Raw genomic sequence first — 25,978 nt, 5'->3', positions numbered from 1 at the left:
GAGCAGAGCGGATGGGCCGGGGGAGCAGGGCGGGGCTGACAGGACCAAAGGCTGACGGGGAGAAAAGCGGCACACCTCCTGGCAGGGAGCGGGCAGGCAGCACACTTTAGCGGATGGGCAGGGGGAGCAGAAGCTGTGTAGCAGGGCGGGACCAAAGGCGGACAGGAAGTGGAGCGGCACACCTCCCGGCAGGCATACGGCGTCGGGGCGGACGAGGGAGCATAGCGGACAGGTCAGGGGAGCAGGAGGTGTGTAGCAGGGGAAACGAGTGGAACAGGGACCAGAGAGGTGGCGGGAGGCGGACGGGGAGCAGAGCGGACAGGCCGGGGGGAGCAGAGAGGCGATACGGTAAGTGAATTCTATGTCGCAGGGGGAAATGATAGAGTTCATTCCATCATTTCCCTGAAAGGGATCAGTGATTTGATCAATTTCCCAGGGAAATAACGGCGCGGTCATTCCATCATTTCCCGGGATTTGACGAAATCCCTGATTCTATCATTTCACTGCAACACATACACCACAAGTGTCTACGGACAAAACTACAGTCCCCATCATTCCTGGATGGCAAAAGCTTTCAGGCATGATGGGAATCGTAGTTTTGCAAAATCCGAAGGTGGATTGCCACCTGTTCTCTGCTGGAAGTGGAGGCTGAATATAATGGGATTTAGCCTCATTTACATAATTCCACTATATTTACACATCTACAATATCTATTTTACTTTGGTATAAGGAGTGGTTATTGATGTGAAGACATTAAATAGCATAGGGAGGAACACAAACCGGAAACATATGAGAGCACACACAGAGGGTCATGTATATAAAATACAAGAGGCCACCTTGTCTGTCCATTCCGTCCTCTATGTATGGATAAAGGAGAATGCTGGATACAAGATAATGCTGCCTCATATCGTCTGTCATAGGGAGTCTTATAGGCCAGGCAATGCTCCCTGGGAAAAATAAAATATGCAAATTAGCTCTCTTCCTGAAAGAAAAGAGTAGGCTCTCTAGGGCCACCTATTGGAGATATCTAACTTATAAGGCAATGCCCCCAGATCACTAGAATAAAGCAATGTAAGGGGGAGATGCAAATTATATCTATTCAAATCACTTGAGAATTTGCCAGCATAAGCTACTGTAGCAACAAAAAACACTGATCTATCAAGTTAAAGGGTTATCTTTCAAATTTCAAATCAACTGGTATTAAAAAGTTATAAAGATATGTAAATTAATTCTATTAAAAAAAAAAAAAGATCTCAAGTCTTCCAGTATTTATCAGCTGCTGTATGTCCTGCAGGAAGTAGTGTATTCTTCTCAGTCTGGCACAGTGCTCTCTGCTGCCATCGCTGTCCATGTCAGGAACTGTCCAGAGCAGCAGCAAATCCCCATAGAAATCCTCTCCTGCTATGGACAGTTCCTGACATGGACAGAGGTGGCAGCAGAGATCACTGTGTCAGACTGGAAAGAATATACCACTTCCTGCAGGACATACATCGGCTGATAAGTACTGGAAAGCTTAAGATTTTTAAAAGAAGTAAATTACAAATCTATATAACTTTTTCACACCAGATCATTTAAAACTTTTTTTTTTCTCTGGAGTACCCCTTTAAAAAGAGCAGCAATGACCACCTTCTATGAATGGCAGGGGTCTCAGCTCAGTGACCATAGCTGATGCTACCTTACCATGCTGGATAATAGATAAAAGGGGAGGAATTGGCAATGTAATGAGTACTTAAAATTATTTTTTTTAATATAAAAAATATTACAAAAATTATATAAAATTTATATAGAAAAAAAAATATTTAAAAAAAATCATAGATTGCTGGGAGCTAGAAAAAAGGGAAAAATCTTTTACATATAATAAAGCATTTCTTAAATTATAATGGTTGATAGGATTTAGATGAGTTTTGGAGTCATGTTTATAGTGGTAGAGGGCATAAGACAAAGCAGGGATAGGGAACCTTGGCTCTCCAGCTGCTGCAAAACTACAACTCCCATCATGTCTGGATCCATCTTTCTCTAGGACCCAAGGGAGAGTGGCACAGAGGACTTTAAAGCCCACAGCCTGATTAGCAGAATGCAGATAGGAACAAAGTGATTTGCTTTGTTTCTACTGTAAATTCGCTCATCTCTAGTTGTGACCGCAAGCAGTTTTGCAATATACTCACTTAATTTTTTTCATGTTTAAATCAAAGTTATACATATGGCCACTAGGTGTCTCCCTTCATTGCGCATGTGTATAGCTACAGTGCATTCCACATTCTGTAGCAGAGAATCCTGGGGGTGCTCGTATTGTATGGTCAGCTCTCCTGTCACACAGCACCAAAACCTCTGTAACCACACAGTGACATTAAATTGATTTAATTGTTGCATAACAAAGAGCATTGTCTCCAGGTAAGCTGCAGCGTTGATTTTATTAGCAATAGTTAATAATATAATTAGACTAAGTTAATTGCCCTCAGTTGATATAAAACCTGCAGGATAAACGGGTTTCTTTCTTTGCATGAGCACACAGGACGGGGACTTCCTGTGTTTGGTCTCTTTTTTGAAAAGACCAAATATCCGCATGGACCACAGTTTGGCCATATGTATAATGTTGATGTAAACATAGAAAAGTAAAAAAATAAAAAAAAGAATAAAGCGAGTTACATGCATAACTGCTTGCCCTCCCAACCCCGGTTGATTTCTTTAAAAAAATTAAAATATTGCAAGGTACGCTTTATGGTATGTTTACACAACATATTTTTTGCCATTGTTTTCCATTAAAACAATTGGCTTTATTTCATACTGCAATAATATGCATTGAAGTCAATGGAACAACGGCCGTTGTTTTCACACAATGTATTGAACAACAGCCGTTGTTTTGAGTGCCAAACGGTTTTAATGGAAAACAACGGCCGTTCTTTAAAAAAAATAAAAATAAAATAGTATGTTTGGTGAACATAGCCTAAAGAAGGATCTCCACTTGAATTTTATTTAGAGTAATACTGTGCTCAATGATAAGAAACAGCACAGGATGACAACTAAGTTGCCTTTCTTCTTTTCCGTTACTATAGATCTAACAGTTACAGTCTTTTCAGCAAGGTAGTAAGGCAACATGTCCCTAGCAACCAGTCTGTTTTAAATCTTTAGCCCTTAAAGGGGGTTTCTGACCCTCTTTAAAAAAAAAAAAAAAAAAAAACAATACTCACCTCTTTGCTCGCTCCTGGTCCATGCCGCTTCTCTAGACTTTTTCGGCAGAAGTGGCTGGTGATGTGACTGTAAACTGTCCACATGTCTACTACACAGGGAACGGTTACATCACCAGGGCACCTCGACCAGGCAGAGCAACAGGGGACCAGGGGAAAGCAGAGGGGTGAGTATTAAAGGAAGGGTTGTTCCACTTTTTCATTCTGCCCAGATTTTTGTTTTGTTTTAAGAGATAGAAACCCCCTTTAACTAAGGGAGCTAAAGACTTCAACCATGGATTTCTCCGTCTCTTCTTGTTGTATGAAGCATATCTACACCATCTAAGTTGGAGAACCTCACGGACTGATGTCAGAAAACAATCACACGTGTTCTTTGTCAAACTCACAAATAAAAAACATGGTAATAAGACAGGAGACATCATTCCACCCCCCTGAGGACACCATTTCGGCACAATCCTCCTCATCGTAGGCGTTATTTGGTTCTCCTTGCCGCCACTTGTTGAAGGTCTGCATTGGTGACCGGTCCGAATACACATAATAACCTTCTTTTTCCAGGTCATTGATCCCAATGAACACCCTGCTGAGGCCAGCCTGGTTGATGTACGAGGCTATGAGGCTATTTGTTGCCTCGTCTTTGGGCATGCTCAGCGTTCCTCCTCTTCCTTGGCAATAGGATTGGGCCTCGGTGTATTTCTTTGCTTCTTTCACCAGTAGGTAAATCTTTGTATCCGTCTCTCGCACTCCAGCAACAACTGCGGGGGAGGGCAGTGCTGAAAAGTGAGCACTCGCATTTCTATAACAGGCTTAATGTACAATACAGCAGTTGAGGTAGACAGAAATCCAGAAACATACATATGATTTCTCCTGAGCTTTTTTCTCCCCCTGATGAGGAATATACTACAGGTGAAAGGCGCAGGGAAAGGGAAACATTTTTTAAAAATGGTTTTCGCTCTTCAATTCTTTTCTTACCTGTGTCCTGACAAACTAAGGGACAGTTATTGCACAAATTATCATATTTTTCGAATTTAGGCGATAATCGGAGAGGTATGGAATAGAAAATGGTTGGAATAGCGGCAGCAGCGAGCAGGTGAGTGCGGAAGGGGCCGCAGGGAGGTGCGGAAGGGGCCGCGGGGAGGTGCAGGGGGGCTGCCCGGGTGATCGCTAGATCGTCCGGGCAGCCCGTAGGGGATAGTGGGGGTCTGTTGCCGCCGCTCGTATTCCACGGAGCGACGGCAGCAGATCGCTGCTTTCCTGGATGTCGGCTGATTGTTGCCTTTTATTCCACGGCACGATTATCTGCCGTAACGGCCGATATTGGCCGAATACAGCCGATAATCGTTCCATGGAATAGGGCCTTTAAACATGACAGTCATCAGCTGAGGAGCGGGAAAAAGCCCCATCGCGGGCTGATTGCATCTTCTGTACTGTGGCAAAATATGTGTGAAAAGGGAATGTGCAGCCGATGGCAATACATTTGATTTGCCACACAAATGATACAGTGATCGTTCGTGCGGCCTGGACATTTGACTCATTGTGCCTTCTAAAGACACTGCAAACGAGTGCCGATCTTGCTGATCGGCACTCATTTCTGGGCGCGGTTGATTGAAGATTGTTACTTATGAAAGGACCTTTACTTGGGGGTGGGAGGGGTGGCGGCGGGGGAGTCTTGTCACCATTTACCTACTGGCCTGAAAATAATTCCAAAGATTATATTTTGTTCTAGAGGATAGTGTTGAGTGGACTTGCCAAACTGTTATGGTTCAGTAGTAGAGATGAGCGAACCTGGAGCATGCTCGAGTCGATCCGAACCCGAACCTCCGGCATTTGATTAGCGGTGGCTGCTGAAGTTGGATAAAGCCCTAAGGCTATGTGGAAAACATGGATATAGTCATTGGCTGTATCCATGTTTTCCAGACATCCTTAGAGCTTTATCCAAGTTCCAGCTAATCATATGCCGAACGTTCAGGTTCGGATCGACTCGAACCCGGTTCGCTCATCTCTATTCAGTAGTGTTCCCTGAACCCTATTACTTGGCATTGGACTCTTGGCATCCGGAGGAGTTGAATGCTGCATGGCAAATATGGATACAGCCAAAGGCCATAGTCTGTATCCATGGTTTCCTGGCAGTCGTCCAAGGGTGACATCCAACTTCTCCAGCTGCTGGGAGTCAAATGCTGACCGTTTGGGTTCTGGTTCTTTAATGTGGCTGTTTCAGAGTCAAAGAGGCGGGGCCTAGGGTTCATGGCCTTCTGCGCCTCACAGTGCTTCTATCCCACCCCTGTCCATTCCAGCAATGGCCGGCCCCCGATTACGCCACCTGTACATATCACACCGCAGTAATATATATAGGAACCAGGCCCTGATACTAACACTGGCGCCCTTCTGTATAGTCTGTGGGTTTATTATACATAATGTGATACGTACCATTTTTGACAAACTTCAACTCTGTGGTCAGCTGTGTCACCTGGATGTCCATCTCCCCAACAGCTTTCCTCAACTGTCCACATTCACATGGAATCCCTGTAAGATTATATTTGATATAGGAATGGGGGGGGGGCATACAATACTGATGCTTCATCTATTAACCCTTTAATGACACATCATATGATGCAGTATAGCACGATACAGTAATGTTTCTATACCTGGTTCTCCATTGGGACCTGGAGGACCTAGATCACCAACATCTCCCTTCTCACCTAATAAGATAAAAAAATAAAATAAAGAAAATAATTCCAGTTATCTTTATCACGCTACTTGCTAGAAAAAAAAACTATTCCAAAAAAAGAAAAGGTTAGTTGAAAGGATTGATTGAGAATATTTTTTTTAGAAGAAATGGGCTGAAAAATAAATATACTCACTTACTACAATACCAATCCCATGCCGATGCTGTTCTGATGGTGCCGCTCCCCTTTGCTCTCCACTTGCATCTTGACACACAGGAAGTATCCGTTCAGCCAATCACTGGCCAGGACAGGTCATCTATGACTGAGCATTTCCTGTGTGTCAGGATGGGATTGGTGCACTGGTAGGGATCATTGGAAAGTGAATACATTTTTTATCCCTCATCTTAAAGGGGTTCCCTGGGCACAAGAGCTTTTTTCACTATGGCCGTAGAGGGGCTTCCTGACCGCAACAACCAGTGGCGTAGCTACCATAGAGGCAGGGTAGGCAGCTGCTATAGGGTCTGTGGGGGAGAAGGGGCCAGGGATTAACAGGGAAGATAAGAGCTATCCTGTGTCCCTTATGTACTGTAGTGTGTAAGTGACCCAGTGTTTACTTACATGCTGCAACACAAAAAAAAAGGTTAACAAGCAGAGGACAAAGAGAACTCTGCTCCACTGCACTCATAACCCCTAACCTCTGTTCTCGGCTGCCTGCTGCAATCAATCAGGAAAATGTGAGGAGCTCCATGCAGAGGTCAGGGGTTTTCAGTGCACCAGCAGTAAAGCAGATATCTCCTTGTCTTGTGAACCTCAGGTCACTTATACACTGCAGTACATAAAGGGTTAAGCAGAGGGTAGTCCGTCCTGCACCTATGTTTTTAACCATAAGGGCTCCTAATGGGCCCTTATAGTTAAAAACAGTGGACTGACAGAGGAAGCAGAGCTATATGCAGTGCTTTGTGTTGTTCATAGGGAAGGGGTTTGCTATGGGGCCACGTGAATCCTGGCTATGCCCCTGGCAACAACGTCCACTTACCTCCCCGGTTGTATCGCTGGGGGCAGCATTGTGCTGCTCCCGGCCGCTTCATAACGTCTATGACACAGCTTGGGATGTGACGTTTTAAGCCCAGTCAACCATTCAGTGGCTGTAGTGGGGTCCCGCCTCTGCCACCAAATGACTGAGAGGGCTTGAAACATCACGTCCCAAGCTGCGTCATAGACGTCATGAAGTGACCAGGAGCACCGCGATGCTGCACCCTTTATTGTGACCGGGGAGGTAAGTGGATGTTGTTGCTGTCATGCAGCCCCTCTACGGCCATAGTGGAAAAAACCCAGCCTGTGCGGAGTACCCCTTTAAATTCTGAAAAATTATTCTCCAGAAACCCCCTTTAAACCATACTAGATATTACATATTACAGGCTACCATAGATAAATACCTTTAGAACCAATAGGGCCAATCTTCCCATGGCGGCCTATGCCTCCTTTTACTCCCTTGTCACCTATTTCACCTGGAAAACAAGAAGTGATGGAGTGGTTTAAATATTGTCAATCAGTAGAACATAGTTGTAGTGCAATTGGAGTAGGAGTAGTAGTAATAGTAGTAGAAGTAGTAGTAGTAGTAGTAGTAGTAGTAACAGTAGTAGTAGTAGTAGTAATAGTAGTAGTAATAGTAGTAGTAGTAGTAATAGTAGTAGTAGTAGTAGTAGTAGTAGTGGTGGTAGTGATAATAGTAGTGGTAGTAGTAGTAGTAGTAATAGTAGTAGTAGTAATAGTAGTAGTAGTAATAGTAGTAGTAGTAGTAGTAGTAGTAGTAGTAGAAGTAGTAGTAGTAGTAGTGGTAGTAGTAGTAGCTGTAGTAGTAGTAGTAGTAGTAGTGGTAGTAGTAGTAGTAGTAGTAGTGGTAGTAGTAGTAGTGATAATAGTAGTGGTAGTAGTAGTAGTAGTAATAGTAGTAGTAGTAGTAATAGTAGTAGTAGTAATAGTAGCAGTAGTAATAGTAGTAGTAGTAGTAATAGTAGTAGTAGTAGTAGTAGTGGTAGTAGTAGTAGCTGTAGTAGTAGTAGTAGTAATAGTAGTAGAAGTAGTAGTAGTAGTAGTAATAGTAGTAGTAGTAGTAGTAGTAATAGTAGTAGTAGTAGCTGTAGCAGTAGTAGTAGTAGTAGTAGTAGTAGTAGTAGTAGTAGTAGTAGTACAGTATGGAAAATAATGGACAAGGCAGGAGATATGCCAAGGGTAGTAGTAATAGTAGTGGTAGTGATAATAGTAGTGGCAGGGCCGTTTTAATACATTGGTGGGCCCAGTGCACAGCCCTCAAGAGTGGGCCCCCCCTTTCCCTTTTGGCACATTGTATAATGTACTGAATTTGCCCCCACACTGTATCAAGAGCCCCAATACATACAGTAGTTACCTTATAACACTATTTCCACCATACAGTGATTACATATTACATAAAAACTGCACTAAACAAAACAAAGATATTACCAATGATACCATTACATAATACCGCCACATCATGACCCCTAACACTACAATCCTATAACAGAGTGCAGTTACATCCAGTGACTCACCGGGGGCGTCTTCTCCGATCAGAGTCTGTCACCTTTTCTTTTTCTCTCCATCCAGCCTGGGCCACCTTGAAGTCTTCTCCTGGCTGTGAATCTTCTCTCCAGAATCTGCCAGACAAATATTTAAGGCTCCAACACATACAGTAGTTAGGTCCCTTGTACCCCTATACAGTAGTTACACCCCTCTGTACCCCTACATAGTTACACCCCTCTGTGCCTCCATAGTTTTAAGGTGTCCCTGTAGTATATAGACCCTCATGTGCTCCTCCAGTTATATACAGCCCTCCTGTGCGCTTCCCCATTAGTATATAGCCCCCCTGTGCACTCTCCCCAGTAGTATATAGCCCCCCTGTGCTCTCCCACAATAGTATATAGCCCCCCTGTGCTCTCCCACAATAGTATATAGCCCCCTGTGCTCTCCCACAATAGTATATAGCCCCCCTGTGCTCTCCCCCCAATAGTATATAGCCCCCCTGTGCTCTCCCCAATAGTATATAGCCCCCCTGTGCTCTCCCCAATATATAGCCCCCCTGTGCTCTCCCCCATAGTATATAGACCCCTGTGCTCCCAAATAGTATATAGCCCCCCTGTGCGCTCTCCCATTAGTATATAGCCCCCCGTGCTCTCCCACAATAGTATATAGCCCCCCTGTGCTCTCCCACAATAGTATATAGCCCCCCCTGTGCTCTCCCCCCAATATTATATAGCCCCCCTGTGCTCTCCCCCCAATAGTATATAGCCCCCTGTGCTCCCCCATAGTATATAACCCCCTCTGCTCCCCCATAGTATATAGCCCCCTGTGCTCCCCCATAGTATATAGCCCCCTGTGCTCCCCCATAGTATATAGCCCCCTGTACTCCCCCATAGTGTATAGCCCCCTGTGCTCCTACATAGTATATAGCCCCCTGTGCTCCCCCATAGTATATAGCCCCCTGTGCTCCCCCATAGTATATAGCCCCCTGTGCTCCCCCATAGTATATAGCCCCCTGTGCTCCCCCATAGTATATAGCCCCCTGTGCTCCCCATAGTATATAGCTCCCCCATAGTATATAGCCCCCTGTGCTCCCCAGTAGAATATAGCCCCCTGTGCTCCCCCATAGTATATAGCTCCCCTGTGCTCCCCCATAGTATATAGCTCCCCTGTGCTCCCCCATAGTATATAGCCCCCTGTGCTCCCCAGTAGAATATAGCCCCCTGTGCTCCCCCATAGTATATAGCTCCCCTGTGCTCCCCAGTAGTATAAGGCTCCCCTGTGCTCCCCATAGTATATAGCTCCCCTGTGCTCCCCCATAGTATATAGCCCCCTGTGCTCCCCCATAGTATATAGCTCCCCTGTGCTCCCCCATAGTATATAGCCCCCTGTGCTCCCCCATAGTATATAGCTCCCCTGTGCTCCCCCATAGTATATAGCCCCCTGTGCTGCCCCATAGTATATAGCCCCCTGTGCTCCCCCATAGTATATAGCCCCCTGTGCTCCCCCATAGTATATAGCCCCCTGTGCTCCCCAGTAATATATAGCCCCCTGTGCTCCCCCATAGTATATAGCTCCCCTGTGCTCCCCCATAGTATATAGCTCCCCTGTGCTCCCCCATAGTATATAGCTCCCCTGTGCTCCCCCATAGTATATAGCCCCCTGTGCTCCCCCATAGTATATGTGCTCCCCCTCCCATATAACCTTGAAAAAAAACAAACACTGTTACTCACCTAGGTCCTCGCGTTTCTCTTCTCTTCCCTCTTGTGGCCGCACTTCCTGCGGTCACAAGAGGCTGCACTCCCCTTACCCTCGCGCCGACGCTCCAGTGACGTCGGGCGCTAGAGGGAGAGTGCGGCCTCTTGTGACCGCAGGAAGTGCGGCCACAAGAGTGACTGACAGGGAGGGAGCCAATGGCTCTCTCTCTGTCAGTAACGCTGCCGCTGAAGCGCTGAAGCGCCGCAGCAGCGGCAGCAGCGGCGGACGGGGGGGCCTGCAGGGGGCGCCATGGAGGGGTAAGTAGATTACCCATCCATGGCGCTCCCCCCTGACAGGCTGGTGGCCGGAGCCCTGTGTGACCGCACTGGTCGCACATAGCAACGGCCGGCCTGCTCGGGGGGGGGCCCCTTTAACCAGTGGGCCCGAAGCACGTGCACCATGTGCCCTCTGGTTAAAGCGGCCATGAGAAGTGGTAGTAGTAGTAGTGATAATAGTAGTGGTAGTAGTAGTAGTAGTGGTAGTGATAATAGTAATAGTAGTAGTAGTAATAGTAGTAGTAGTAGTAGTAGTAGTAGTAGTAGAAGTAGTAGTAGTAGAGGTAGTAGTAGTAGTAGTAGTAGCAGCAGCAGTAGTAGTAGTAGTAGTAGTAGTAATAAGCTTCGGCTGCCCAGGCATGATGGGAATTGTAGTTTTGCAACAGCTGGAGGGCCCAAGGTTCCCCATCCCTGGTTTGGCTGCATCAATCCTGAGTGTGTATTTACTGTTTGCTCTGATCTGAGGTAAATCCCTTCTCCCCACATATAACTTCCTCCTGGGCCGCCGACATATGTCAAAGTGGCAGCCGATAAAGGAGCAATGTGGAAGCTGATGCGGCGTTGACGTTTCCTGTTAATGTGATGTATGAAATGTCCCGGTTTATAGATGTCACAGACCTCATAGACAGTGAGGTAAGCAGATCCGCCATAAAACCTCCCTGCCAGCTTTATGTTACCATTTTCCCAGCACACGCAGCTAAAGGTAAGGTAGTAAATGGCGGCTTATTTTATTCCTCTGTGCCTGCCGCAGTGACCGGCCTCTCCGTCAGCTTTACTGAGGATCATTTATCATCCTGTGATTGGTTAACAACCCTCGTGTGCATAGACTGCGGGCAGGCTTTCTCCTGGTAAGTTCAACCACTTGTCTTCTATAGTCTGCTTTCTGTTTCTGGGACTGACGGCTACTATTTTGTATTTACCATTATCAGCCATATTAAAGGGGTACTCTGGAGGAAATCTGTATCAGATTTGTGAATTACTTCTCAATAAAAATATCAGGGCTTCCAGTATTTATCAGCTGCTGTATGTCCTGCAGGAAGTGGTGTATGACACAGTGCTCTCTGCTGCCACCTCTGTCCATGTCAGGAACTGTCCAGAGCAGTAGCAAATCCCTATAGAAAACCTCTCCTGCTCTGGACAGTTCCTGACATGGACAGAGGTGGCAGCAGAGAGCACTGTGTCAGACTGGAGAGAATACACCACTTCCTGCAGGACATACAGCAGCCAGAGAAGGCCAGAGATTTTTTTTTTTTAAATAGAAGTTATTTACAAATCTGTATAAATTTCGGACACCAGTTGATGTAAATACAGTTTTTTTCTCTGGAGTATCCCTTTACAGGGGTACTGAAGTGATTTTTTTTTTTTTTTTTTTTTTTTCAAATCAACTGATTTCACAAAGTTAGACTGATTTGTAAATAACTTCTATATAAAAATCACCAGTTTTTCAGCTGCTGTATGTCCTGCAGGAAGTGGTGTATTCTTTCCAGTCTGACACAGTGCTCTCTGCTGCCACCTCTGTCCATGTCAGGAACTGTCCAGAGTAGTAGCAAATCCCCATAGAAAACCTCTCCTTCTAATCTTGTATAACATTGTATAAAGAATGAAAATGATTAAGAAGTATAGTATGGGCTGAGGGTCCATGCATGCCATATTTTTCGGAAGGAAATGTTATTGTGGCAGCAGAGAGCACTGTGTCAGAGGTAAGTACTGAAAGACTGGAGATTTTTCAATAGAAGTAAATTACAAATCTATATAATTTTCTGAAATTAGTTGATTTGGAACAAAAAGTTTTTTGCCGAAGTACCCCGCAGTACTCCCATAAGGTTGCTTGGTTGCACAGGGTAGGGTCTCTGGTAGCCAACATTAAAGCCAGACATAAAAAAAGCTCTGCAAAGCCTTCTAACCATAATTTAATAACTCTATCTCAATCTGGGGTATCCAGCTATTGCAAAACTACGATTCCCATCAGGACCCGACAACCACAGGTTTGTACTATAGGTGGGTTCATCCGTTTCCTACTAGGGGCAATTGTAACATAATGAAGTATAATCCTACACGGCCAGCGCCTTCCTCTTCTCCTACGCCTGATGATCTGATGATAGTGACTAGGATCCATATGGTCAACTAAAATATTAATTTCATTATTCACCTTAAATTGAATCAAAAAGCACCAGCAAAAGGATGGTCTCCTACACAAAAACCTACTCGAAATAAAGATGATAAAATCCTGAATGTTTGGGAGTACAGGCGGCACATTTACCTTTTTCTCCTGGTGGGCCGACCCTTCCCGGTCTCCCCGGTGCTCCTTTCTCTCCTTTTTCACCAACATCACCTATTAATATAATCTGGTATAGTCAATATCACCACAACAGCTATTTCATAGGCAACAGGGGACAAGCTCATACGGGGATTATCCAGCCTTAGGCCCAGTTCACACTGAGCAAAAACGGCGGCATTCCGCGTTGGAGAGCTTAGTGTCCTGCAGTATCTCTCAGTATGAACTGGGCCTTAGGGTGGGTTCACACTGACGAATCTGCTCAGAGAAGTTCCCGCGGATTCAGTCGGTCGTCCCCACCTGTGCCATAGACTACATTCTATGCATAAGCGGATTCTGCCGTCCACCAAATAAATTGACACCAATTCTTTCGGTTGATGGCGGAAATGAGTGACACCGCAAGCGGGGATGAGCAACGGGATCTGCAGGAACTTCTCCGCGCAGATTCCTCATTGTGAACCCACCTTAATAATGAAATGTATGTTCATAGGCCCAGGGGTGTAACTACCACCATAGCAGCTGCTACAGAGCCTGCTGACCAGAATGTAACCTGCTAATAGCACCCTACTGCGCACAGAGCACCCAGGAGGATGGTATGTCTCTTACCTTCCTCCTCGGCGCTGTTCTTGTGCTGTTAGCAGTGTGATCCTTGGTCCGGAGCACCGTTAGGAGCATTGCCCTCATCACGCAAGCCGGCCCGCTCCTTCTAATGATAATCAATGGAAGGCGTGGGCTAGCTCTGGGGCAGTGCTCCTAACAGTGCTCCGGACCAAGGATTACACTGCTAACAGCACAGGAATGGTGCTGAGGAGGAAGATAGGGGACATAGGTTCCTCCTCGGAGCCCCGTGTGCAATAGGGGGATATCAGTAGGTTAGAGATCCTTTTAAAACTGTTGCCTGCCGGAGACTGCCAGGCACGGCATCAGAGGGCTGTACACGGCAGCTATAAAGTACTGGGGCCTGTTCTCACTTCACCAGGGAGGTACCTGATTCCCTTTAAGGACTCACAGAACACAGAAAATCATCAGACACATGAACGGACGCAGTAGAAACCCCCCCTTCTCCTCTCCGACCCCAATAACCAGGCCCTATTCTGAGTTATGAGCCCAAATCTTAGGGTCCTATTCCACAGAGTGATAATCGCTCCGTGGAATAGAGACAACAATCAGCCGATAATCATGTCATCGACTGATCGTTTATTTAGGTTCAAACCTAAAATCATCGTGCACCGACCGCGCATCGCTGCATGGAATAGCGATGCGCCGCGGGCGACCAACGATTTCACAAGCACTATGCTTTACCTAGCATGTCGCAGGTCGCTTCGGTGCGGCCTGTCTTAGCTGACAGACTGCTCAGCCAATCACTGGCCAGGACAGCCGCGGCCAGTGATTGGCTGAGTGGTCTGTCAGCTCAGACAGGCCACACTGAAGTTGCTGCTGCGCACAGGACCTGGAGGAAGAAGGAGCGCAGGAGAAGCCCTGCAACATGTGTAGGTAATGTATGGTGTCTAAACAAGGGCTGCAGGGACATCGGTAACAATGTCCCTGCAGCCCTCGCTAAACGATTATCGGGCCGTGTAATAGGCCCAGTAAACGAGCGCCGAACTAGCAGATCGGCGCTCGTTTACATTATTGATCGGGCCCCCATCGGCCTATGGAATAGGACCCTTAGAGAGATGCATGTACGTTTCTGATACTTTCCCTTTAATCCTATGAAACAAAGCTCCGCTAGTCTTTCATGCCGCTTTACATCTTGTCTCGTAAATGTTGCCGACATCTCCCCGCGCGTTCATTTAGAAACTCTTTACCTCTAGATCATTAAGGCTTCGCAGTACAATACAAACAATAGGCTAATGAAGAGGAAGACGTACCTTTCAAACCAGGGACAAGGATCTGAAGAGAACAGGACTCATCCGTAATGTGCTGACAATCCCCAGATCCCGATAGCAGGAGCAGGAGGTTAATCAGAGTTGCCACAGAAACCAGAAGTCTCTTCATAATGAAGCGTTGGGGGTCATTGACTCCTGAGAACAAGAATGCATAAACACTCAGTGAATTCGGCCCACCACATGGTATCCATAGTCCTTACTGGAAACTATGTCATGTATACTGACAGCGTCGTGATCACTCAAACTTTTATCTTGGGGCGATCAGGTCAGCTACGTGACGCAGAATACACAAGGCACACATAGGCTCCTGCAGCAATGGCGATACCTCATAGGCTGGATATATGGGTAAGTATAATGTACCCCCCCCCCCAAAGTTCAATAATAAGGACACGTTAGACACTAGTATATGCGGTTTTCGGATACCCCAACGTTATCAGTCAGTAAGGCTTAAAGGAGAAGTTTGGGCTACAACTATTTTTGAAGAAGCGGGGGACGGAACATAATAACCACTAATACTCACCCGTCCCCGTGCCAGATCACTGCTCTGGGACCCCCGCCAGGCACCGGGATCTTCGGCGCTGCACACATCACGACCCAGCTGAAAGACTGGCTTAGCCCGGCCATCAGCTGGGTCAGGCATTCTCCAGTGAGGGCCCGGACCTTCTGACATGGCGATTCGCGGCCACAGGGAGAGGTAATTCCTTATCATATCCTTTCCCCTCACCCTCGCCCCATGTAAAAATAAAAAAAATCTCTGGACTTCTCCTTTAAAGAAGCATTTTCAATACTTACCATTGATAATTGTTGTCCCATGGGAGAGCTACATTCTGGTCCTACAGCGCCTATACTCACCATTTATGATCGTTGTCCCATGGCACAGCTTCATTCTGGTCCTACAGCACCGCTCGGATCCCGTTGGATATGACGTTAAAATTCTTGTGACCCCCCACATCTTTCCCCATGGCTTTTGAAGGCCGGAAGTCAGGGTCTTCAAGGCATCTTTATAAGAGCGCTCTTAGAGATGTATTAGAGACCCTGACTTCCGGCCCCCTTAGCCTGCACGCTAAGAGGTTATGTAGGTGCCAGCAGGATTTGAGCAGCGCCGTAGGACCGAAATGATGTCAGTGGAGATGGAGAAGTGATGGAAAATGACCACTTGACCCCTTTGTTCAGGGAGAGATAAGCCACAGTGCAAGCTCTCTGACTGCAGCTGAACCCTTTCCTCGCCAAAGAGAGAACAGGCTAGCTGTGAACGTTCCTGTATATAGAGAGGACAGGGACCGGACGGGAGACATGAACAATTGTTCAGTCTTTAGTTATTGAAGATCTATGGCAGGGATGGGGAACCTGTGGTCTTACAATCCCCTTATGCTTTCACCAAACATGATGGGAATTGTAGTTTTGCAACAGCAGGAGGGCCACAGGTTCCCATCCCTGGTCTATGGGGATCTATTAACATCATGTTTTGCATGTACACAGTGTAAATAGGCATCAATATGATATTCCAATAAACAATGCAATTTAGCCATAAGAATTGATAGGCCAAACCTACATATACCAACTGGTCCCAGCAAGTGCCAGAGATTTATAATTTACTTTTATTTAAAAATCCAGTATTCCAGTATTTATCAGCTGCTGTATGTCCTGCAGGAAGTGGTGTATTCTTTCCAGTCTGACACAGTGTTCTCTGCTGCCACCTCTGTCCATGTCAGGAACTGTCCAGAGCAGTAACAAATCCCCATATAAAACCTCTCCTACTCTTCAGACTGGAAAGAATACACCACTTCCTGCAGGACATATAGCAGCTGATAAGTACTGGAAAAGTTGACATTTTTTTATAGAGGTAAATTACAAATTTCTGGCACCAGTTGATTAAAAAAAAAAAAAAAAAAGGTGAACAACCCCTTTAAGATATTTAGTTTTTCAGAGCTTGTAGTGTTAGCTGTGATGTTTTCTTTAAAGGGTTTTTCTCATCTGCCAATAATTCATCCCCGCGGTTCTAAGCTGAATTAGCTCGGCATTGCTGTGTCTCCCACTGAGCTCATACATGAGTCCAGGGAAAATCCAAGCCCCAGAAAGAATACTTACTAGCTTCCAAGGATCCTGGGCCACCAGAGTGCATTAGAGCTGAAAGCAGTGGTCGGGAGCCTAGGTAACAAGCCGCCCACAGTGTGGATGGAGAAAGGAGCCAAATTTGCTAATGCAATGCATTTGCAAAATTCTGTTTTTTAGCATTACCTATCTCCTAAAAAGAAAGTTTAGGGAATGGGATGGGAATACCCCTTTAAGTTTTATTTTTCTTTTATTAAAACAAGCAACAAAGCAACAAGACCTAAAATTGAAGTTGTGTGTGTGTGGGGGGGGGGGGGGGGGGGGGGGCGGCTCATTCTGGAAAGTCATCTGAAACAAGTTACTTTAAATAGCCGTGTGAGCTATCTGTCAAAAAAAGAGATAAAAGACCAAGAAAGCATCTTCAGAAGAAAAAAAAGACAAGTTATCTCAAGTATTTCTAGTCCTTGAAATGTTTATCCATGTTTGGGGTCATTATGTTTTCCGAGATAACTTGTAGTTTACATTATGTAAGGTTGGAGTTGAATGGGAGATCTCTTCTCACAAATTACTATTATAGACCATCTCTTTATAATTGGTGAGCCCCCCCATCACTTTATAAGAAAGTAACACCCCTTAAATATATCAAAATTTCAGTTGCTGTATGTCCTGCAGGAAGTGGTTTTCTTTCCAGTCTGACACAGTGCTCTCTGCTGCCACCTCTGTCCATGTCAGGAACTGTCCAGAGCAGGAGCTTACCAAAGCCGCCTTGACACATGGTGCATGATCTAGAGTTCACAGATTCCCTTTAAGTGTTGCAATCGATAGCAAGTATGGTATTTAAAGGGATAAATGACAGGTGTCAGAGGTGTCAAATGTTCAACCCACACCCCTACGAGTTGCTGATTGGTCACCATAGCGGTTGAATGGATTCTAAAGGCCTCCATGCCTGCCATGGTAGATCTGCTTTTGCAGCTTTCCTCAGACAGGCTATACTAGCAGAGCATTGATTGAACTGATCAATGCATTGAAATAGCATTACACTGATCAGTATTAGCCACCTAACAATTGTTTAAGTTAAATAGTGTAAAAAGAAAAATACAAACCTGTTTTTTCCCCATTTATTCCCACAAATAAAAATAAAAAAACCATATTTGTTATCACCGCGTACAGAAATGTCCAAACTACATGTCAGCTTGAAAAGTGCTCTGCATAAACAAGTGTGCTGGGACACATAGATGGGAGAGAAGCGCTCAGCCATGTGCTTCTCTCCCTGCTCATTCTAGTCTTTACAACCTATGAAGTTTTTGTTTTTGTTTTTTAGGCTATGTTCACACTGCGTATATGTCCGGCCGCATATTTTCGCGGCCGGACATATACGTGGTAAACTCCGGGTGGGGATTCACGCTACTTGCGGCCGGCTACGTACGGAGCGCGAACTTACGCCCGTAGTCTACTTACGCTTCCCGAGCGCCCTACGTAGCAATCTGACAGCGGTCTTTTACTTGGAAATCTTCGCCTAGCCCCGGACACCCCACAGAACCTTTTGGATCGGCACAAAAAGATGGCAAAATGAAGAAATCACCACTACGTACGGGACCGCATGTAACGCTACGGGCGTAAGTTACGGCATTTCCGTCCTCAAATAATGGTCTGGTTCATTTTTTTACGGCGCCGCGTAAGATCCGGGCGTAAGGTCTTACGTAGTGTGAACTGTGCAGCCGTAGATCGTATACTTTCCATTGTACGCAAACTATGTAAGTCTCCGGCCGATTATTCACGGAACGCGCTACGTCCGGAGACTTACATAGTGTGAACATAGCCTTAAAGTGATAGGTACAATTTAAATCTTACCCACTTTGCTTCGACTATAAATGCTGCAGAATTTTTCCCTTTTTTTATTTTTGCACTTGGCATAACTATAAACTAATAAACTCCATATATTGTTATGTCCAAATGCTGCAGAGCTGGAATCGTTCAGTACAATGGGTGAGGATATTGTGATGTGCTACTATACGTATTACAGAGGATGTCACCTTTGCACATCTCACATAGAAAGACATGTCAGAAGTAATTTTCAGTCAACTGAGACCCCCACTATACAACAAAGGGGCTTCAGTAAGCTTCACTACAGATATATCAGTGACATCTGTTCCCAGAAACTCATGAATGAATCCGACTAAGGAGAGCATAGTGGGGGTTATAGTTCAATGATCCTAAAATCTTATCAAAAGGGTCAATGAAAAGAGAGAAGATCTACCCTAAAGATAGTCATAACTCATCCGGCTCTGCTACATCTGTAAAGCATTCCTGCAGATATCCTCACCTTTTGAGCCTTAAAGATGTTCAGATCCTTCTGATGTGTCCAAGTCGCCTCTAACCACATCCAATGAAGATGGATAGAAACACTATTCCTGTGGCTCCTCTACGGCATGCGGAGTAGTGTAGTCCTGTTATATGGTATACACCATCAGTGACCCCATCTAGCTTGACTCTCGCTTGTCACTTTGTATTCTTCTCTCTCCTCTTCTTTTCGAGTAAAATTTTTTTTCCCCTTTGAGGGTCCAGAAGATGTTTTGAAGAGTTCTTCTGAGAACTGCGCACAGGGTGACGTCCAAGCACAACACAAGGGATGGAACCGAGCGAGCTCCTCTCCAAACACTGACTGCTGCTGACTGCAGGAATTGGAGCCACATCAGAAAGGAAGATTTAAGACGAGATTCCCAAAAATGTTTTTCAAATAAGGAAAAGCTTAAGTGGCCGTGCCCAGGCAGGAAATCCCACACGAGTACAGATACCCAGAACTGAATGTCAAATAGGTGTATCTGTTAATTCTTGCCTTCAGAGGGCCCCCTGATGAACCTCATACCAGGAAAACAGGCCGGACAGATATTCTGCCCTTTTCTATTGCTAAAAGAAATTAAGAAATTATGCCCCATTGCTATTTTTATTTAAAATTTATTATTGTAAAATTCTGGATCAGCAAGGTGCTGGATTTCTTGAAATTCCAAGGACATTTGTGTGGATGAAATCTCAGTGTTACCGTCCTGATATTGACTGACTGGTGGGTATGGGGAGAACTGGATGCATAGACCAGGGTGTCAAACTCAGGCACCCCAGCTGTTGCAAAACCACAATTCCCATCATGCCTGGACAGCCAAAGCCGAAGGCTTTGGCTGTCCAGGTATGATGGGAATTGTAGTTTCGCAACAGCTGGAGGGCATGAGGGCATGCGTTTGACACCCTTGATCTAGACATTCAGTTCTCCCTCTACCTATTATATGAAGGATATTATATAATACCTATCTACCTATTATATGAGGGATCTACCCTATCAACCTTCTATATAGGGAGTCTACTTTTATTTAACTAATGGGGAGTCCTAACTACCTATTGAGGGCACAAAAGAAGATGGTAACTGTATGGGGGCACAAACAAGGAGTGTGAGGGCACAAATACTGTTTGTACTTTTATTGTGTGGGTGCATAAAGTGTGTCTGTGGGGGTATTATTGGTGTGAGTTGGCATCATTATTATGGGGGGCTCCATAGACGGGAAGTTTGCGTTGAAGGGCAATAGGTGGGGGAGGATGCTGGAAATGGAGAAAATATGGCGGTCCAGCCCATATGGAGGGGGGGAGGGAGAAAATAGGACTCCAGTCATTGAAGAATCACCTCTAAACATTATGAAGAAGTTGTATCATAATAGACCCAAACATCCATGTACTGAATGGATTGTCCCACAAAGACAACCCCCTTTAAAGCCGTCACGGAGCGCGGATTAGTAACGCAGAGGGCCATAGGTGCCAGGAAACAAGCGTGACCCTGTATCTCCTATGGCTACACATATAAATGTAATATAACAGGTATGATTTTCCATTAAAAGTCTTCCCATTGGTATATATTACCGCTACACAGGTGTCTTTCCAATTTTTCACTTTATCAGAAGTATCTATCGTTCTTTTTATTACATAAGGGCAATGGCTGTATAGACTCTATCCACCATAGTCTCCTCTGAAAGAAATTAATTTATTTTTTGGGAGTATAAAACAAAAAGGAGCCTGTATAGTTTTTTTTTAATTTCCTTTAATTTCCCGCTACAGACAGGTCTATGGCTGTGATCTGGAGCCCTTATTGTATCTGGACGGTTGAGTACAGGGATGAATTCAGTGTGTTGGTAATTCACCTCCATATTTCTTACCCTGAAAGATGCTGCGAGGGATTTCTATCTGTATAAATTATAAGCCAAATAAATGTACAGTGGTACCTTGGTTTAAGAGTAACTTGGTTTAAGAGCGTTTTGGTTTAAGAGCTCACAGTTTTTTCAAAATTGTGACTTGGTTTAAGAGCATTGCTTTGGTTTAAGAGCTCCCTGTACTGGGTGGGAGGGGGAGTGGGGGAGGGACATGGTCTGCATAGCAGGGTCTACAGCACTGTACTCTGACCCAGGAAGTCTCCCTCACCTTCCAAATCATAGCAGATCCACTTCAGGCTGGGGCTTACATCAGGGGACAGGACTGTGGAGGTAATCTCTCCATAGCTGTAACCCCTCCCTCCCCGGACAGAGAGTGCTGCATGTATGTGCCCACATCTGCCCTGCTCATTCCTTCCTGCTCCCTGCAGTCTCTGTCCGCCCTTGTGTTTCCCATTCTATCCATTACTGTACAGTAACTTATAATATCACATATTCTGCTGTTTCTGAATGTTTGTTTCATCTGTTTTACATGTTATTCAGTATAATAAATATTTATTTTTGGGGTGTGGAACCAATTGTCTGCATATCAGTGATTTCTTATGGGAAAATTTGCTTTGGTTTAAGAGTGGATTTGGATTACAAGCGCAGGCCTGGAACGAATTATGCTCGTAATCCAAGGCACCACTGTATAATGTAATATCAGAAACCATGTATCCTGCAAACATAAGGAAAATACTGCATCTTCTATATCGGACTGGCTGAGTTTTTTTTTTTTTTTTTTCAAATTTGTCAGATACAAAATTAGGGATGAAATGATAATATAATAATTAATATTAATAATAAAAAAATAATAATAGTAATAATAATGATAAAAAAAACCTCATACAAGTACCCCTTTAGGCTGGGTTCACACACAGTATATTTCAGTCAGTATTGTGGTCCTCATAGCAACCAAAACCAGGAGTGGATTAAAAACACAGAAAGGATCTGTTCACATAATGTTGTAATTGAGTGGATGGCCGCCATTTAATGGCAAATATTTGCTGTTATTTTAGAACAACGGCTGTTATATTGAAATAATGGCCGTTATTTACTGTTATATGGCGGCCATCCACTCAATTTCAACATTGTGTGAACAGATCCTTTCTGTGTTTTTAATCCACTCCTGGTTTTGGTTGCTTTGAGGACCTGACATGAGGACCAAATACTGCCTGAAATATACTGTGTGTGAACCCAGCCGGGGTACTCCGGCCCAGCCAATTTTGGATAAGGATATTATAATTGTATTACCTAAATTGACAACATCATACACCCCCTATGATTTATAATGGCACACATAACTGTAGAAAAAAAGTTTTTTAATTATTATTTTTATTATTCAGGATTATTTTTTGTATGCCTTTTTGTGTGCCATTATAAATCATAGGGGGTGTATGATGTTGTCAATTTAGGTAATACAATTATAATATCCTTATCCAAAATTGGCCTTGGATGTTATCACATGGGGTGCTTTGATGTTTTTTTTTTTTTTTTAATCCAAAATGTGGTTTGTTTTTCTGTTTGTTTGTTTTTGAACATTCCTGGGGAACCTTTTGCCCTCCAGCTGTTGCAAAACTACAATTCCCATCATGCCTGGCCAGCCAAAGCCTTTGGATTTAGCTGTCCAGGCATGATGGGAATTGTAGTTTTGCAACAGTTGGAGGGCAACGGGTTTCCCATCTCTGCTTCTATAGAGTAACAGTCACACCTAGCATTTGGTATAAAAAGAAACTGCATCGATTGCTTGTGACATCGCCCGCTAAATTATGATTGAGCTTTAGGGTGTTGTTTTTTTTTAATTGCAAAGAGGCATAAGGGTGAAGGGGTGTCTGCTTAGGTCTCAGTGTGTATGTGTAACAGCTTTGTGAGAGGACTTTGAGGGAGATTTATCAAACATGGTGTAAAGTGAAACTGGCCCAGTTGCCCCTAGCAACCAATCAGATTCCACCTTTCATTTTCCAAAGAGTCAGTGAGGAATAAAAAGTGGAATCTGATTGGTTGCTAGGGGCAACTGGGCCAGTTTCACTTTACACCATGTTTGATAAATCTCCCCTTTTAGGCTATGTTCACACTACGTAAACGTACGGCCGTTCTTGGAGGTTCTGATGTGGGCGCGCGCTTATGCTCCCGCATCAGAACCCTGCGGCCGAAAGATCACCCGGCTGGTACTTAAGTACCAGCTGGGATGATCCGTGCAGAGACCGGCCGTTCTGTGACCTGGCCGGGTCACGGAACGGCCGATCTCCATACGTTGTGTGAACATAGCCTTATGTTGTATGTAAGAGGCTATCTGTTAAAGGGGTACTCCGGCCCTGCAGTATAATCTGTGTACGGCTGGGGAGGGGGTTGAAATAAAAGCCGGAGGTGACTTACCTCCGGCTTCTATTCCATTCAGCGGTCGTAGCGGAGTCCCGCCTCTCTCGCAGCTCTAACAGGAAGCAGGGCGGGGGTACAGGGCGGCACGAGTCGCTTCTATTTCAACCCCCTCCACGGCCGTACACAGATTATACTGCAGGGCCGGAGTACCCCTTTAAAGGGGAGATTTATCAAACATGGTGTAAAGTGAAACTGGCCCAGTTGCCCCTAGCAACCAATCAGATTCCACTTTTTATTCCTCACTGACTCTTTGGAAAATGAAAGGTGGAATCTGATTGGTTGCTAGGGGCAACTGGGCCAGTTTCACTTTACACCATATTTGATAAATCTCCCTCAAAGTCCTCTCACAAAGCTGTTACACATACACACTGAGACCTAAGCAGACACCCCTTCACCCTTATGCCTCTTTGCAATAAAAAAAAAAAAAACACCCTAAAGCTCAATCATAATTTAGCGGGCGATGTCACAAGCAATCGATGCAGTTTCTTTTTATACCAAATGCTAGGTGTGACTGTTACTCTATAGAAGCAGAGATGGGAAACCCGTTGCCCTCCAACTGTTGCAAAACTACAATTCCCATCATGCCTGGACAGCTAAATCCAAAGGCTTTGGCTGGCCAGGCATGATGGGAATTGTAGTTTTGCAACAGCTGGAGGGCAAAAGGTTCCCCAGGAATGTTCAAAAACAAACAAACAGAAAAACAAACCACATTTTGGATTGAAAAAAAACAAAAAACATCAAAGCACCCCATGTGATAACATCCAAGGCCAATTTTGGATAAGGATATTATAATTGTATTACCTAAATTGACAACATCATACACCCCCTATGATTTATAATGGCACACAAAAAGGCATACAAAAAATAATCCTGAATAATAAAAATAATAATTAAAAAACTTTTTTTCTACAGTTATGTGTGCCATTATAAATCATAGGGGTGTATAATATTGTCAATTTAGGTTACATAAATACTTTTTTTGTTGGATTTTGTAGCCTATAGTACCTTTCCTTTTTTGTTTGTTTTTTGTGTGTTTTTTTTCCCCTCAAAATGGAGCATAAATTATCAATGTAAGTTATTTTTCCTGCAGTTTTTCCCCTAGTGTTTTTTTTTTTGTAGGACATACAAAAAAAACATCTTACATGTGTGATAAACTGAAAAGAAAATGCTTGTAAAAAATAAAAAAAAAGCTTCAAATCTCATACAGTGGCTTTAAAATAATTCCCAGATATATGACAACTTCCACACATTATGTGCCATAGTTCTTATGTACAGATCCTTACTGAGGATAGCCCAACCTTTAATCACACGTATGTACAAAATAAAAAAAGAATCTGAAAAAAAGTATAATCTTGCCATAATCGTATAAATTTTACAATTCTTGTGCAAACAACCTGTAGCCTAACAATATCCTAGCAAACATCAAAACATTAACCTGTGTTCCTGTAGTTATCTATGGACAGGATGCTGCAATGATGAGAGTGATGGTGAAATGTTCCCATTAACTCCACTACAATCATAAGTGGGGCAAATATACCCATAACCAGTAACATTATTGTTGAGGCTATGCTCCCACACAGTATTTTTGCTCATGTATTATGCAACCAAAACCAGGAGTGGATTAAAAACAAGGAAAGGTTATGCTCACACACTGTTGAAATTGAGTGGATGGCCATTTAACAGCAAAAAATGGACGTTATTTCAAAACAATGGCCATTGTTTTAAAATAATGCCAAATTTTTGCCATTAAGTGCTGGCTATCTACTCAATTTCAGCAGTGTGTGAGCATAGCCTTTCCTTGTTTTCAATAAACTCCTGGTTTTGGTTGAAAAATACTGCGCAAAAAAACTGTGTATGAACATAGCCTAAAAGTTGGATGGTCCAGAATTAACTCCGATATCCTATAAACTTCGTCTTTGAAAACACAAAGTAAGACGGACAGAAGTGTATGCGAGAGTTGAGCAAGTTTCTTACCTTATATTTCCCGAGAGGATTGGGGTCAGAACTGTCCTCTGTCTTGTAAGGCGTATGAACCTCATTGCCGCTGTTTACAGAAGCCTGACAGATCTTAATTGAAAAAGATGCCTTCAGCTCTCCAACTCAAGGAGTCACAAGTGTTATCTGCCGAGCGCTTCCTGTTTGGAACTTTTCAGCTGGATAATTAGGCGAAAAAGTGTGGGAAACAAGAGAAGGGTCCATGATGTGACCCACTCCAGCTCCTCCGCCACAAGTCAATGGGTTGAAGATGGAAACCAAGGTTGAACGAGATCAGTGCTGACTTTGATGAAGAGCTGAGTGATATAGTGAAGCCCATAAACTTCTTTATAGTAGCTGATCATCTAATACACTGGTGTTTAGGATCTGGGACCACTCGTGTGATGGTGGTATGTGGGGTCCATGAAAGCACATAACTTACTATTACTTATATAACATGTTTATGGTTCACACATTTTTTTTTCTTCAATGACACTTTGTAACTATAGAACAGGGGTCCTCAACTGGTGGACCGCGGTCTGAACGCAGACCGCAGAGGCCAGCTGTCGGGACCCCTGCTGCAGCTCAGTATTCCTGTATACTGAGCTGCGTTCTGCACAGTATCTATGAGCGCTCATAACGAGCACCCACAGTTACCATGCAGCAGCACTGACAGAAAGGAAGCCATTGGCTCCCTCCCTGTCAGTCACTCTTGTGGCTGCAGCGGCCACAAGAGGGAAGAGAAGAGGAGACGCTGGACCCGGGTC

General features: G+C 44.4%; 1 protein-coding gene across 3 annotated transcripts; it reads right to left on the bottom strand.

Annotated features, from left to right (window-relative positions):
- Positions 1-1,508: 1,508 nt before the first annotated feature.
- Positions 1,509-25,300, bottom strand: COLEC11 (collectin subfamily member 11). 3 transcript variants are annotated; one of them, XM_069974067.1, is made up of 7 exons: positions 25,212-25,300; positions 14,563-14,715; positions 12,677-12,748; positions 7,285-7,356; positions 5,828-5,881; positions 5,610-5,705; positions 1,509-3,955 (listed from the first exon to the last, which is right to left on the bottom strand). In XM_069974067.1, exons 2-7 carry the CDS (start codon positions 14,687-14,689, stop codon positions 3,546-3,548), a joined length of 831 nt encoding a protein of 276 aa, XP_069830168.1. In that variant the 5' UTR covers positions 14,690-14,715; positions 25,212-25,300; the 3' UTR covers positions 1,509-3,545. The 3 variants fall into 3 exon arrangements, with proteins under 3 accessions (XP_069830168.1, XP_069830170.1, XP_069830169.1); XM_069974069.1 differs by having other exon boundaries at positions 1,509-3,937; XM_069974068.1 differs by lacking the exon at positions 25,212-25,300 and adding an exon at positions 18,956-19,326.
- Between the last annotated feature and the right edge of the window lie 678 nt (positions 25,301-25,978).

This window comes from Dendropsophus ebraccatus, chromosome 6, assembly GCF_027789765.1.
Source record: "Dendropsophus ebraccatus isolate aDenEbr1 chromosome 6, aDenEbr1.pat, whole genome shotgun sequence".
NCBI classification, from domain to species: Eukaryota; Metazoa; Chordata; class Amphibia; order Anura; family Hylidae; genus Dendropsophus; species Dendropsophus ebraccatus.
This window is presented reverse-complemented; position numbering and strand designations above follow the sequence as displayed.

Excerpts from the sequence above, each read along its gene's own strand:
- COLEC11 (XM_069974067.1), bottom strand. The coding sequence starts at position 14,689 with ATGAAGAGACTTCTGGTTTCTGTGGCAACTCTGATTAACCTCCTGCTC. Across the intron at positions 5,882-7,284 it reads TGGCCCTATTGGTTCTAAAG|GTGAGAAGGGAGATGTTGGT; the intron begins GTATTTATCTAT and ends TTATCTTATTAG. Across the intron at positions 3,956-5,609 it reads GTTGAAGTTTGTCAAAAATG|CACTGCCCTCCCCCGCAGTT; the intron begins GTACGTATCACA and ends CTCACTTTTCAG.